Raw genomic sequence first — 15643 nt, 5'->3', positions numbered from 1 at the left:
TTCACCAAAAACCAGAAGTGTATAAACCAAATTGTTCTTTCTCCACTGTCCTGGACCTTCTGAATTTTGGCTGAGAGCCTTTATATTAATAATAAAACCCATTATTTTTATTGCTATTATTATATAATTCAATAATAATATCATTATTAATATAATTAATTACTAATATAATTAATTGAATCTGCTGGTTCAAACTAGAAGGGATTTTGTATCTTTACTCAGTGGAAGGTTTTACGTGTACCACACAAATCCAAGGTGTGAACACACCTACAGGTATGTGAGTGTGTCTATACATAAACACAAATCCTTTTATTTAGTCAACCAGATCTGTGCACACAATTTTAAACCCACAGGTTAAAAATCCTCTATTTGGGTTGGAATCTGAGCTTGCAGGCTCAGACCACAGGCAATAAACACAGCCACAACACCTGATCAGAGAGATGGAAAGCAAAAAGCCAAAGCAGTTTTTTGTTTGCTGAAGACATAAAATCTCCCCCAAACCCTGTCTGGCTTGAAAATAAAGTAAATAAAACTGTTCCTTGCCTTGAAAATCACCAGCCATTGGCATTTGTGCCTGCAGCTGGATGCTCAGCCAGGTGCAAGCAGAGCCTGGAGACCTGCTGCTGCCCAGCAAAATAACAGAGGAGCCAAGAGCTCTCTGAATTTAACTCTTTATTGCCCCAAAAGACCCTGAGTATCATTTTCTGCCTGCAGACTCACGTAATTGCTGGATGTAACTCAAATCAAACCCAGATCAAAAGTCTTAATGGACCCTCATAAAATCATAAAATTTTATTTACTTGCCAGCCCAGCATGACTTTTTTTTTTTTTTTTTTTGGATATGGAAGTAAGTTAGCAGTAATCTTTTCTTTATTGTCTTGAAAAATGGCACTTGGAAAGGTTTTAAGCCAGGCTTGGTATTTGCATTGACTGGTTTTGCAAAGCTGGTTTAGCAGCAATCATCTCTCCCTGGGAACAGCTCAGCCCCACAGTTATAGTGCCTAAAACTGTCCCTGACACCCTGAACCCCCGTGGTGATCCTGGATAATCCATCTTCTCTCTCCAAGGTTGTGAACCTTTGGAGTGACTCAGAAGTCCTAAAGAAGGAGGATGAAATTGGGTAGGCCTGGGAAAAACGGGGCATCTGTTGATGCTCCAGTTGATGCTTCCTGTTTTCAGACACTGAAGAAAGCAAAGGGGAGAGGTTGCACCCAAAAATGTTCCATCCCTGGAAATGCTCAAATCATCCCTGGAAGTGTTCAAGAGGTGTTTGGATGTGTCACCTGGGGATATGTTTTAGTGGTGAACATGGCAGTGCTGGGTTGAGAATTGGACTCAATGATCTCAGAGGTCTTTTCCAATCCTAATGATTCCATGAATGATGAGACAAATGCAGTCCCAGCCATCCATCCTAGCAGCTACACACCTCACAGATAAGCTGCTACCCCCTAAACAAGCACCTCACCTTGATTTCCATTATTTTGGGAGTTGGGATGGGAGATCCTACCCGGCCAGCCATGGGACACAGAGTCCCTGCACCTCCAGGCTGGGCAAAACTTTGCCAACAACACCTGAGGCATCTCCTTGGCTGCTTCTCCACCTCTGACTGGCAGCTTCAGCAGAGAAACCAAGGAGCAAACAGGCTCTGGAGAACTCCTCACATCCCAGTCAGACCTGAGGCCAGGCAGAGGATGGTTCTGCAGCTTTCCAGAGGATATTTGGGAATTCACCCTCCTAGGCTGTCAATCTTGCACCTTTTAAGCAGCACTGAACTCACTTTATAAGGCAGTAAAGTGATTTCTCATTTCACTGATAACCTGGACTCTGACTGAAAATAAAAGCCCCAAATGGAAAATCCCGACACTAAAGCTTCAAGCCCAACGTGCAAAGGCTCAATCTGGCTAAATCAGTAAATTCCCTCATGGTAATTAAAGGCACTAATTGATTTGTGAAAACATCTTTGGGATAGGAGCTGAAATGGGGGGATTTACAAGCCCTGCTCCTAATCCCCAGAGACTCCAATCAGTCCAGTTTGACAGGGAAGCAGAGAGCTGCCGTGGATGAATGAGAGGAGACTAAGATTTCTTATTTTGTATCTTTTCAAGGAAATACCAGTGCGTTTAATGACCAATTTCTCCCTTCCTGAGGCAATTTCTCCAGGCTTCTGAGAATTTGGGTGTCACTTTGATGCCTTCAACAACCAGGGCAAACGCTGCTCTCAGGCACCTTCATGTGAACCCTGTGAATTCACCAAAGCAGCATCAAGGGGGTGAAGAGAAAAAGGGATCCCTAACGAGGAGAAAGGCTCTTGGATAGGGCAGGGAGCAGGGCTCCCATTGTGTTTCATCTTAGGACGGAGCCCTGGGGCTTTCAGGCACCATGGCCAAACAGGCAGTGCTCAGTCCTGAGGCATCTAGTCCATGAAGGCTGTGGGAAATGTAGGAATTGCAAGTCCATGAAGGCTGTGGGAAATGTAGGAATTGCATCTTGCAAACTGTGAGAGACTGAAATGGTTCATGGCTTACACGTTGCTAAAATCATGGAAGGGCTTTTGCCCACTGTAGCAAACTGCAAAGAAGGAGCTGCTCACCTGCGACCACCGAAGCCACCCCTCCCCAAATACACCTACAAACGGAATTTGAAGGGTGGAGGGAACCTGGGATAAGATAAATGTCATACTTTTGTCCAGTCCTCCCAGGTCTAGGGAGAAGAATGTGACACTGGAAGAGACACTGGGATGCTGGTGGCTCAAAGGTTCAAGGGAAGCTGCCGAGGTGCAAAGCACCCACCCAGGTGCTGAGGGCGAGCCCAGCCCAGCTCAGGCTGCAGCTGGTGTTGGACCAGGTAAGGAAAGAGGCAAACCCTGGGAGGAGGGAACTTTGTCTCTTTGTCCTTATCAAGTGAATCCAGCTGTGATAACTCCCCTGCCCAGGCAGTGCCAGGACATCCACACAGAGCCTGAAGGTGCTGACGCTGCTGATGGGCCGTGATGGGACACAGTGGAGCCAACTGGGCTGATGAAAGAGGCAGCTGTGTTGTCTTTGAAGGTGTCAAAGCTTCCCAAAGTGTCCTCTGATCCACAGGATTCCATCATCCAGGTGTCCCTGACCCACAAGTTTCCCTCATCCAGTGGGAAACTCCCCGCCCCAGGGGAGGTACCTGGGTGATCCCACCTGAACCTGAGTGAATGTAAACCCAGCAGAGGTTGTGTTCTGGGGATTTTCTTCATTGTTTCTTTGGGAGGCCTCTTGTCATCTGATGGATCCTGTCTGTGACCATCACTTCAACCAACAGACATCAAAATTACAACCACCAAGTTTTGTGAGGCTTGTGAGTGGCTCAATCTTTCTACTCTCATCCTTTCCTTCTCTTTCTTATGCATTTTCTTATGGGATATTTTTAGGCTTTTATATTTTCATATTGCTAGTGATAATAACAACCAAAATGGCCACATACCTGTTTTCCTCTGCCACCAAATTGTTCTAAAATAAGCCTATATATATATATACATTTATATATTTACAACCACTGATCATTCAGTGTCATTTCACTCTAAAGCATCCCGAGGGATCTATTTGGCTTTGGGAAGTATCTCTGTGCAAATTCTTGGTGGGCACAATGCTTGGAAAGTAGTTTTCTACACCAAAGACCAAAGTTATCACAGCAGTGCTCCTTTAAAAATCCATGGGAACAGGGAGAGGGCTCCCATGGGAGGCTCACCTGAAGATGCTCCACTCAGGCTCGATCCTCAGGATGGTGGGATCCTCTACATATTCATAGTGCAGCTCCTGGTGGATCTTGGCCTTGTCCACTCTCACAGACACCTTCACCTTCTCAAAGCCTTCATAGGAGGCTGTGGTGTTACAGACAATGTGCTTGGTGGACCTCCTGAGAGGAGGAGAAAGTAAATGTGAACCAGGTGCTACCAGCAGCAAAATGGTGTCAAAAAGAACCCAACTACTTATTCTTATGTCCTGTGGTCTAAACCTATGCACTGAAGAGGTGAAACCCAGTGTGAACCATTTATGTTCCTGTAGCAGTGTCTGGGGAAGTGGCATTGCCTTTTCACTGGTTTAAACAGAACCACAAGAGCCCTCATCTCTTGGGTCTCAGAGTAAAATCTTAACCCTAAGGGCAGTCTCCAGAAGTATTTCTCTGTGATTAAATGTTTGATGGATGTTTCCTTCCTGCCAGCAGACATGTGCAGCAGCAGCTCATAAAAGGGGTGTTTGCACCTCAGCTTTGCAGTCTGGGATCATAAAGTTTACTTTGCATTAGGACTGTAAGCCTTGTTTAAGTGCAGTTTCCAGTGTGCCTGGGACCTTTGGAAGTGCTAATACAGTGGAAAGCATTTTATGATTATATTTAAAGAAGATTCTGCATAAACCTTTCCTTTTTGGCAGGACTCAAAACCAGCTCCAGGTCTGCATTCCTTTCAAAATGAGTCAAAAAATCAAACATCCAAGATCCTCAGTCTCCCCAGTCCTGTGATTTGTGATGCATCCCCATCTCATACCCCTAAAATGGAGGTGTAAGTCACCTTCACTGACTGCACCCTCAGATGCCCTCTAAATTCCCCGGAAAGACAGTGCTTAATCCCTCCTAAAATTCTTCAACTCCTCAGTGAGCAACTCCAAGCAGCTGTAGCTCCCACTTGGCATTTCAACTCACAAGCTGTGACTTCACCCTGATGAATTTTGGATGCTGGATCGCTCCACAGTCATGACAGGCAGCTAAAGAAGATCCCCAGTCAGGAGAGGGAAGGGCATTGCCCCAGGGCAGTGCTCCCAGGTCTCCTGTGAATGAGCCCTTCCTCTGCCAAGGACATATTTGGGAGAAATGTGCCAACTTCATCTTCAGCCCCCATCGCTACTGGCAACAAAATGTGTTGCCTTGGGTCGTTTTGAGCCACGGGAGCCCCTGGGAATGGGATTCAGGCTCATTCTCACAGGGATCAGGGAACATCCAGCAGGTAACACTGACATTAAGCCTCTCTGAAGCACGATTGAACAGGAGCCAACCCAGAGCTAAAATGTTGCAAATCATCCATTTCTTAGCACTACAGGACTGTTCTGGGATAAAAGGGAGGTGGTTTAGTACTTGGAACTGATGTTGTCAGATTTTCTTTGTCACCTCTACTAAAGCGGGGACATGAAAATGAATCTTTTAAACGACGCACTCCCAGAGCAAGTAGCAGAGCGCAGGACCGTGGAGAATTGTACTGAAATTTGACAAGAGGCCACGGGAAAAAGCACATCAAATACCAGTCAAAACAATGAAATAAATCCTATTTTCTCTCCCCAAAACATGCCCAGCAAGGCTGTGCATGGTGCAGAATGCACACGTCCCGTTGCTGCGTAGACGTGGGCAAAGGAGGCACTTGAGGGACAGGGTGTTGGGGCTGCAGGAGAAGTCTCTTGACTTTAATTGGAATTTAATCTTTCACACTCACACATGAGCAGCAGGAAGGGCTCATCTGTACCTGTAGAAGAGGCAGGGTTGTCGCCCAAAGGTCACGATGACATTGCTGCCAGCGTTGAGGTTGTTGCCTGTGATTGTCACCTGCGTGCCACCCGACACTGGTCCTCGCTTCGGCTTCAGGTCAGAGAGGGTCAGAGTCTGTGGAGGCAAAAGGAGGTGTTGGAAACACAGCAGAGGAGCAGAGGGACTTTCCCTCCCCTCCCCTGTTAGTGGTGGAGAGAGGGAGGCACCCCAAGGATTGATCAGGACTTCTGAAGTTGGCCATGTCCTCCGGCAGATAAAGGATTCTGGGGTGATACTGATCCTGCCAGAGACCCTCTGCTCAAATGCCAAGTTCGGTGGGATGAATTCAGACCCAACCTCAGTCGGTTCTCACCCCTCCAAAATCAGTTCTGCCCTTGTACCCACTCAGAAATACTCTTACAAAGAGTTTCATCTCCACTGCTTGTTTGGCACAGCTCAGGGGTCTTTTTGCTGTCACACAACACCAGCTCTGCAGGGTAACTCAGGCTTTGAACTGGTTTGATTGGATCTTAACGGGGAATCTCCAGCTCCAAACTGTGGAACTCACAAATGATGGTTTAGTCTTGAAAAGATCACTCAACTTCATTGAGTCTCAGAATGAGAGAATGATTTGGGTTGGAAAGGACCTTAAAGATCATCCTATCCCACCCCTAGCCATGGGCAGGGACACCTTCCACTATCCCAGGTTGCTCCAAGCCCCATCCATCCTGGCCTTGGATGCTTCCAGGGATCCAGGGGCAGCCACAGATTCTCTGGCCTCACAACCCTCACAGGGAAAAATTTCTTCCCAATATCCCATCTAACCCTGCCCCCTGGCTGTGGGAAGCCATTCCCCCTTGGATGGAGGAGAGCTCAGCAGAGCATCTGAGCTCATTCTTGCCTCTCCCACACAGGATCCCAGAACCAGTGAGTTTGGAAAAGACCTCCAAGATCATCGAATCCAAGCTGTGACCAATCCCCACCTTGACAACCAGAACAGAGCACATCCAGCTGTTCTTTGAACACATCTAGGGATGGGACTCCATCACCCCCTGGTGAAATTCCAATGTTCAACAACCCTTTCCATGAAGAAATTCCTCCTGATGTCCAACCTGAACCTGCCCTGGTGCAAAATGCCCACACATGACCCTAAATCTTTCTCTTCTTATCAGACTTGGATGTTGAGGCAGCCTCAAACTGTCCTGCACTGACTCAACTTGATGGTGGTGCTCCTGTCAAGGTGTCCTCTGAAATCCCACAGCCACAAAAGCAGCACTGCCCAGCTGAACACCTTTTCCCTTTTCCTGCTGATTTTCTGAGCCTCTTTTCCAAGCCTGACACAGCGCTGTGTTAATATATCGAAAAGGTGCACAATTCCTTTAGAGGCCCCAAATCTAAAACTCTTTTTCTTACCCTGCTACCCTCCCTTCTTCCCCAAATCAAGATAAAATACTCGCACTCGGAAGGCACAGATCACCCTGTTACCACAATGCAGAGAGGAGACATCAATATTCAGGGAGAAATTTGGAGTTACAGTTTATTCTTTCATTTGCATTTTAATAGAAAAACTTTCCATTCAGTCCCAAGTGAAAAGCTACTACATGCATTTAAATGAAGATTATTTCTTTCCCCCTCTCTTTAAGAATGATGACACAAGTGCTTGAAGCTCTCAGCTCCTCTGAACGAGCAGGTACATCACACAGTCACCTTATTGAGCTTTGGAGACCATTAATCCATGTTTCTAAAACCACCTGACACACACCGCAGCTCCCACTCTCACACACACAGAGCCACCTCTGTTCCTGGCCCCTCTGGTTTAATCATTTTGAAAAACAGCGGCAAGATTTCCATTTTTCCATTTTGCTCCTATTCAAAATGCAGCTCTTGGAGGAAGAGCAGAACATGAACATCAGACTCACAGCTCTGTAGAAGGATCTATTGTCAGAGCTGGGCACTTTTTGTGTTTAAACCTGGCTGGTTTTCACCTAGTGGTTTGGAAGCTGGTTTTATACTCAGAATCATGGAATTTTTGAGGTTGGAAAAGACCCCTAAGATCAGCAAGTCCAAGCATTAACCCAGCATTTCCAAATTCACCACTAAAGCACATCTCTGAGGACCACATCTACGTGTTTCTTGAACGCTTCCAAGGACAATAATTCCACCACTTCCACGGGCAGCCTGTGTCAGTGATTGACAACCTTTTCATCAAGGAATTTTCCCAATACCCAATATAAACCTGACACAACTTGAGGCCGTTCCCTCTCTCCTGTCCCTGTTCCCTGGGAGCAGAGCCCGACCCCCCCGGCTGCCCCCTCCTGTCAGGGACTTGTGCAGAGCCACAAGGTCCCCCCAGAGCCTCCTTTGCTCCAGGCTGAGCCCCTTTCCCGGCTCCCTCAGCCACTCCTGGGGCTCCAGACCCTTCCCCAGCTCCATTCCCTTCCCTGAGGAGCCCAAAACTGGATCCAGGATTTGAGGTGGGGCCTCAGCAGTGCCCAGCACAGTGGGATGGACACTGCCCTTGTCCTGCTGGCCACACTATTCCTGATACAATCCAGGTGCCATCGGCCTCTTGCCCACTTGGACACATCTGGCCTCATGTTCAGCCACTGTTGACCATCACCCCCAGGTCCTTTTCCACTGGGCAGCTTTCCAGCCCCTCTGCCCCAAGCCTAGAGCGTGATTTTCTGGGAATATTCTCTACCATTCTCTTTTAATGGGATAAAAAACGCAGGAAGAGTATGGAAATGCAAAATATGCACTTTGGTGCTACTCCTTTATATTTTGGGTACCACCTCAAGCTCTGATGGCAACTCCCTTGTTGATGGACACCTCCACCAGTGCAAATTCCTGCTGACCGTGATGGCTGATGCTGGGAGATGACCTCTCACCTGGGAGAAAATGGGTTGAGAATGGCCACCTTGCTGCCCAAACCTCACAACAGCACTGCAGCAGTATCTGATTCAAAAATCAGAGAGGAGCATTTGAGTCAAAGACCCAAAAGACCTTTGTCCCACCCCTGGGTGGGTTCCCTGCCCTCTCCTTGGGGCAGATAAAGCAGCCATGGTCTTTTGAGGATCCTCACAGGCCACACCAGAAATGTTCCTTGGCAAAGTGCTGCTGTGTCTCGGGCCAATCTTACAAATGAGTTTGTGGCTCAGCTTTCAAAGTTGTGATCAACCATTAATTATTCACAGTGGCCTTCATAAATATTGCACAGCACATTCACAGCAAAACTCCAGACTATTCACCATTTCCTCACTGGTGCAAGGTGGTGGAAAATGCAAAGAGGGTCTTGTGGATTGGTGATAGGCTGGAGACTGACGAGGGAAAGAGGACAGGAAATTTTCTGCATCTTTCTAGGATTTTACCTACTTTCCTCAGCTCCCAACCCTTTCTTTCCTCCAGTATCTCCTGCACATAGGTTTTCCACAGAGAAGCACCGTCAGAGCTGGGTCTAAACTGACCCCACAGAGCTTGTCAAGACCTTGGTTCCCATTCCATTCCTCCTGTGAACATGGCAAGATGTGACTCAAATACAGCTTGTGCACCTGGGTTTCCTTTCTAGAGATTCCACAGTAGCAGCAAGAGGGGAAAAAATGAAAGAGATGGGTGGGAAATGCTCTCCAAAGCAAAGATTTTAGGAGCAGACCCAGAAGAAATGTAGAGTAGCCCACAACACCTGCACTGAGACACAATATTTTCATCTAAAGCCAGAATAAAGGCAAACTTTCTTCAGCACCTGAACTGAGAAGTGAATGTAATATTTTTTTCATTGAAAGACTGGGGCAATAATCACGGCAAGAAAATGAATAACTGTAAAAAAATAAATTTCATTTAGATCATCATAAATTTCATTTCAGTTTAGTTTCCCTCTTGGCTTATTGCACTTTCTAATGCAAATTGCAGGTTTTGATCACAGATGAGTTTAAAACAAATGAGCAGCTATTTGAATTGAAACGTTTTGGTTAGAAAGGTGGGGAAGAAAGGTGGGTGGTATCTCTAAACTAAGCCACCTCTTTCTTAAAACACTGGGATGAAAATACTCTGTTGAGTCCAAACCATTATCTCTTCCAACTCTTGCAGGACAGGGGAAGGCTGAACCTATTGGCCAACTTTGACCAAGTTTTCCTTCAAAACTCTTGAAAAGCAATTTTCCAGAAGATTTGCTATGAGTCAGGAAATGGCATTTATGTCCCAGGTGATGCCCTTCCTTGGCTTTCAAACATCTTCTTTCCCTTCAAGCTGCCATGCACCGCTGCAGGATGCCAAGGCACGTTGAGATTCCTGCAACAGCATCTCTGCCCTCCTGGCAGAAAAATCTGAGGAAGCCAAAAAAACACAACTCCAACTGTGAAAGCACCGGACACGGGAGAGGGAATATGATAGGCAGGCTGGAGAGTGTCTGTATTTTTGGGGGGGGGTTTTGTCTAGCACAAAGATATCAAGGTATTCAGCAGAGAAAACCCTGTTGACTTCATGCTCGTGCCCTGGCAGCCGGGAAGGCGCCAAGCAGAGGGAAAAGCTGTCACAGATGGACACGGATGATCAAAACCAGACAGTAATTCCAAGAGTAGCAAAGGTGACACGTTGAAGTGTAATGTCCTGGAAAGAGCCCTTCTGGCTGCCTGGTAGGGGCTTTCTCTCAAGGTGTTTCTCTGCCCGCGCCACCGCAACACCTGCGCGACATCGGAAAGCAGAACAGAGAAATTTCTGTAGCTCGAGGGGGGAATCCAAGACATTTGCATTCATTACAAGTTCCCTTCACCATAAAGAAATGCTCAGGCATGTGAATAATTTCAGAAGAGACCCATTCCCTTGTAGGAGTCGAGAGCTTTTGATGGGAACAAAGGGACCCTCTTATCTCCAACCTGCACAGATCTGCACAGATCAAGGCCAGACAATGCTTGCATGTCCCCAGCAAGGGGCCTTGGAGGAATAATCAGGTCTCTTGGACAAGGAATGTCATCAGAAAGGAGGAAAAAAGCTCAAGCCAAGTGTACAACATGTGTTTGCACTTGAACTGAAGCTCAAGCTTGCAGGTGTCTCTCATTTCATCATGGAGTATCCAAAGCAGTTGCCCACCAGCACTGAGCCCCAGTCACATCCTACAGCTCACCAGTAGCCTGAGCTGGATCATCACAGTGCTCCTGGCATGGAGGGAATGAAGAAACACCTGGGGGAATCCAAGAGTGAGGAGAAAGAAACCAAATCAAGACCATCATGCTCCTGCTGCTGAAGATTTCAGGGTAGTAATGAGTAGTGGCAACCCCCAAGTTTCTTCTGGAGGACACTGGTGGCTCCAGCCATAGGGGTGCTGGCAGCAGGAGCATCACACCCAAAAATAAAAGATACTAGGGAAGTTTTTCCCTTTTTTAGCTCTTTTTTTCCTTTCCTGTACAGCACTTTTAACTATTAATGAGAATTTTCTGTACTAATTTGGATCATGGCCGCATAGAACTGTAACTGGACTAATAATCTGGACTATTATTAGGTTGCTAAAACTTTAATTAGACCGGCTATTTTTGCTTGGAACAAGATGTTGAAAGGAAATGGAATGAACAATTTGGTGCACCCAGAACGGCAGTGAAGAGCTCGGAGGCTCAACGTGGTGAAGGACAACGGACACAGGGAACAAAGGGGACCAAAGCCAAGCAGAACATTTTTCAGGAGCTTACCATGAAGTAGTAGAGCTGTGAAGACCTGGCCATGAACTCTGGTTTGCACTCAGCCACGCAGATTTCCACGAATCCGGCGTGCTGGCTGGGCTTGGCCTCCCCCATCTCACACACGATCCTGAGGGGAGAACACCAACCATGAGCAGAGTTTGAGGGATGGTTTGGTGGTGCTGGTAACATGGAGTTGGAGCAAAGAGCCCACAGCGCTGGGGGATGGACTGTAGATTAACCCAGCCTCTTCTGTCCCATCCAGAACCCAAATTGTGGACTAAGTTATTCTTTAGAAAGTGGTGGCTTCTGGCTGGGACAGGTGCTGAGGTGGTGTAAATCCACTTAAATACACAGAGAAATGCTGGGCTGAGGTCTGGCTCCATCCCTCTTAACTGCAGCCTGGCGTGGTGGAGGCAGCACTAAGGTTTAATGATCACTCCTGCACTTAGCAAGAGGCTTTTCAGGATTGCCACCCTCCAAACTGGAATTAAACACCTTGGGGTGACTCCCTGGTGAAAAACAGGATATCTCTAGGGCATTTGCCCTGAGGATTACCTAAATATGCAATGCAAACAGAGTAATAAATGGATTATTAAATAAATGGATTATCCTGAGCTGTATGCGAGGAATGGCCTCTTCCATTCCTCAGCTCCCAGGTTGGAATGGATCCCTTGGAAAGCCCTACAGGTAGCAATGTCATTAGGTGTGCTGTGGCCTTTGCTCTGCCACACACCCAACTTACTGCTCTGCTGGGATGTACCCTTCCACCAGTGGCTTGCACTCCACACCGGCCACTTTGACATGGGACGCGATATCCCGGAATTCCAGCCCCAGGTTCTCCCCACGGATGGTCACTTTGGTGCCTCCCTCGCGAGGGCCCGTCACGGGGTTGATCTGGGGAAACAAGCCAAGAGAAAGGAGAACAATCAAACCAGGCACCAGAACCCTCTCAGGAGAAGGAGCAGATGATTTTTTGGGATTACTAGAGACACTCGTAAATGCTGAACAAGTGAGGGAACAAACCTACTTCAGATACTCAGAGAATGCAGAATTCTGCCCCAGACCTATTTACTCTCTTTTAACTACTTGCAAAACATCCAGAGATGAGTAGAAGATGTTTTCTAGGCAGGAGCAGGGATTTTTGGTGCTGCAGCTGAGCTCTGCACTTTGTAGATGTGAGCCATGGAAAGGCAGGAGAGGGACACGGTGGAAAGAAATGGGAGAAAGAACAGGACAAGAGCATAAGGAGTTGAGCCAGTCACTTGAAATCCTAAATTCCTGGCCCAAAGCACTTGGAGGCTTTGATCTCTTCTGGAGGTAGGTAATGGTCACGCATCAGAAACTTGGCTAAAAGTGTCCACCTGGAATAAAACCAGCCAAGCCACAGCAGGAATAGGGTGTCAGCTTAGGTGTGGAGTAGGTGCATGGTGACTGAGACGACAGCAGCAGCTGCCAACATCTCTTCCTGAAAGAGCTCCAGTTTCCCTCAGGGGAGAGCTGGGGCCATTGGAAGGGCAGGCAGGGAGAAGGGATAGATTATTTGTGGAGCAGGAGGCCTCTGAGCCCCAGCAGGAGATGAGCAACCATCCCAGCCTGGGGGCTGCTGGAATGACATTTGCATCCCAGCCTGGCCCTCTACCAGACCCTCGCAGGGTCTTGCTCCATCATCCTTGTTCAGAGCCAGGTGGGAATCAGCATTGGAACTGTGTCCTGAGCATTGGAACAACACCGGAATCACAGGGCTGGCCCTTAATTATCTCCATGCTGCCCTTCCAAGTGCTCCCTGTGCCCACTTCGCCACACAACTGCCTGCTTGAAGGGGGTTCAAACACTTCCCTCACAGGGCATTCCCTGCTGCCCTCTCAGGATGCCATGGCTGCCATCTGCCAGCGCTGGCGCGGCTCCATCTGCACTGAGCAAAGGGGAATTCCCTGTGTCAGGTCCGTACCCACCGGCCCTTGGCTCTGCCAGGTGGGAATCTGGGGCTGGCAGCAATGCCCTGAAGTAGCAGTTGGGTTGGCAGGGGAAGGCGAGGCACTGGCGTGAGCAGAGCTGCTCCTGACAACTTCCCAGCACCGAGCCTGGCACCCAACCAGCCTGGGGGCTGCTGGAATGACATTTGCATCCCAGCCTGGCCCTCTACCAGACCCTCACAGGGTCTTGCTCCATCACCCTTGTTCAGAGCCAGGTGGGAATCAGCATTGGAACTGTGTCCTGAGCATTGGAACAACACCGGAATCACGGGGCTGGCCCAGGTTTGGTGTAATTCCCACCTGGAACCAGGGTTGGTGTAACTCCCACCCTAAAGGCAATTTTGAGAAGGCACATCTTTGATAAAAGGAGGGAGATCCAGGCACTGCTAGGGGATATTTAATTTAAGGGTATTAATTTTAGGTGTTGGGAACCAACTCCTCAGTGAGCGTGACTTATCTCTGACTCTACAGGGAACCAGGAGGTATTTGTGGTGGTTTTCCAGGAAAGGAAGAAGGGAGAAGGGAGAAGGGAGAAGGGAGAAGGGAGAAGGGAGAAGGAAGAAGGAAGAAGGAAGAAGGAAGAAGGAAGAAGGAAGAAGGAAGAAGGAAGAAGGAAGAAGGAAGAAGGAAGAAGGAAGAAGGAAGAAGGAAGAAGGAAGAAGGAAGAAGGAAGAAGGAACGGGTGTTTGTGGTTATTTTCCAGGAAATGAGGAAGGTGTCCTAAAAAACTAAAATGAAAATGACATTTCTATTCAAGAAGAAACTATCAGTTGGAAACTCAACATTGAAAACTCGAACTGTTTTCCAAAACCAGCATTTCTCAAATATTTTTATTCCAAATCATCAATAAATATCTATTCAAGCAAAGTTTCCTTTTTGAAGCACTTATTTTGCCGGTGTCAGTTAATCCTTTCCTGATAAAACACCACACTAAATGATGCCAGAAGGCTGGAATAAATCCCCATACCAAGTGAAATCTAACATGTTCTCAAAAGGAAAAAAAGAAACATAAACTAAAATCCCCACATTTTATTTTTATTTCTGTGTACTAGACACGCTTTGTAAGAGAACTGAGCTCCCAATGGAATATTTTGGTTCTGTTTTGTGGAATTAAATTTGTGATCAGATGGTTTTCATGTGCTGTTGGAAGGTAGGTGTCGGGAGAGGTAGGTCTGTGGTTAATTAGAGCTCACTTATAATTCAAAGAGCTCACTAACATGGGCACCACATCTCATGGCCAGCCAAAAGAGGATTTTTTTTTCCTCATATGACTGGTGGTTTTTACCCTAAATAAAAGGAGGTGTAGTGCTGAAAAGGAACACCTTGCTAGAAATGCCATTTCTTTCAGAACTAGGGGTGAGTTTGAGACCAAATTTTCACTGCAGAAGTCACAAAAAAACTCAGTGAAAATGTGATCCTCCTTCCATATCTGTCTAAAGCATGAGATTTCAAAAAAATTCTTGCTGGGACTCAAAAAGCATCAAGAGGAAACTTCCCAGACTGAAGCCAGCACAGCACCACTGAATCCCTCCCTGGGCAATATTTAATTTGTAAAGGCCAGCATCAAAACCCACTCATTTCCTTAAAAATGAGGGCCTGGGATTCTCCCAGGAGCACGTGGGAGATTTTTTAGCCCTATTTCATAGCTCTGTCATAGATTCAAAGAAGAGGAAGGTGTTACCAGGCTGTTTTTACAGCAGGAGAGAAGGAGCCTGTTCCAATCACAGGTGAAAAACATGGAACAAAACCTGTCAGTTTTGGAGAGGAAAATCCAGGCAGGGAAACAAAAGCTATCAGGAAGCCTCATCTTCCCCTGGAAGAGCCAGAGCTGCATCCCAGTTTCCACTCTCTGCTCATATCAGCTGCTGCTCCTCACTCCTGAAGGAGGTTCTTGTGGCTCAGCAAATCTCTAAGTCCTTTAATTTCCCTGAGTGGTTCTGTAAATGCCAGAGTCGGTACAGAAATGGGGAGATCAGTGCTGGAGGGGCTGTGAGTGCCTTTACAAGTGTGAGTACACATGTTGTTCCTCCCCTGCAGAGATCCAGCCCTGGCTCCTCTCCAGGCTCTGGATGCTCCCACCCCACAGCTCCAGACCTACCATTAGCTGCAATATATATCCAGTCACTTGAGATTACTTCCATGCTAATGGCTCAGAAAAAGGCCTTCCAAGAGCTACTTAGGATTGCAGCAGGCAGCTGGAATATTTCATGAGAGAGTGTTGCAATGATCTGTTTGAGCTCGGGGAGTTGTTGGAGGAAATGCCAGCAGAATTTGAAGCACAGCCCCTCTGGAGCTGTAGGGTGGAGAATGAGGGATTAGCTCTTCAAAAAGAGGCTGGAGATGCAGGGTTGGGGTCAAAGTATGCAGAGAAATGTGGGTGGACCTTCAGAACCTCTGCATGGCCGGGTTCTCGTGTTTTGGATTTCTGCTTTAGTTGATCATCCATCAGCTTCCCCATACCAAATTCTATCAATGTTTTGCAAGGTCTGAGAATCTGAAAATATTTCAAAAAATGTTTCC

At 47.2% G+C, this 15643-nt stretch overlaps 1 protein-coding gene across 6 annotated transcripts in view; it reads right to left on the bottom strand.

The window, feature by feature from the left end:
• Nucleotides 1-15643, bottom strand: part of PLXNA4 (plexin A4) — a 394209-nt gene that overhangs the window by 52384 nt on the left and 326182 nt on the right. For all 6 annotated transcript variants that reach the window (XM_069034287.1, XM_069034294.1, XM_069034280.1 and 3 more), the window contains 4 exons: nucleotides 11893-12044; nucleotides 11160-11277; nucleotides 5483-5619; nucleotides 3721-3888 (listed from right to left, as the gene is read on the bottom strand). In XM_069034287.1, the coding sequence (XP_068890388.1) occupies nucleotides 3721-3888; nucleotides 5483-5619; nucleotides 11160-11277; nucleotides 11893-12044 (575 nt within the window). The remainder of the gene's footprint in view (nucleotides 1-3720; nucleotides 3889-5482; nucleotides 5620-11159; nucleotides 11278-11892; nucleotides 12045-15643) is intronic.

Source organism: Aphelocoma coerulescens, chromosome 1A (assembly GCF_041296385.1).
Source record: "Aphelocoma coerulescens isolate FSJ_1873_10779 chromosome 1A, UR_Acoe_1.0, whole genome shotgun sequence".
Taxonomy (NCBI): domain Eukaryota; kingdom Metazoa; phylum Chordata; class Aves; order Passeriformes; family Corvidae; genus Aphelocoma; species Aphelocoma coerulescens.
This window is presented reverse-complemented; position numbering and strand designations above follow the sequence as displayed.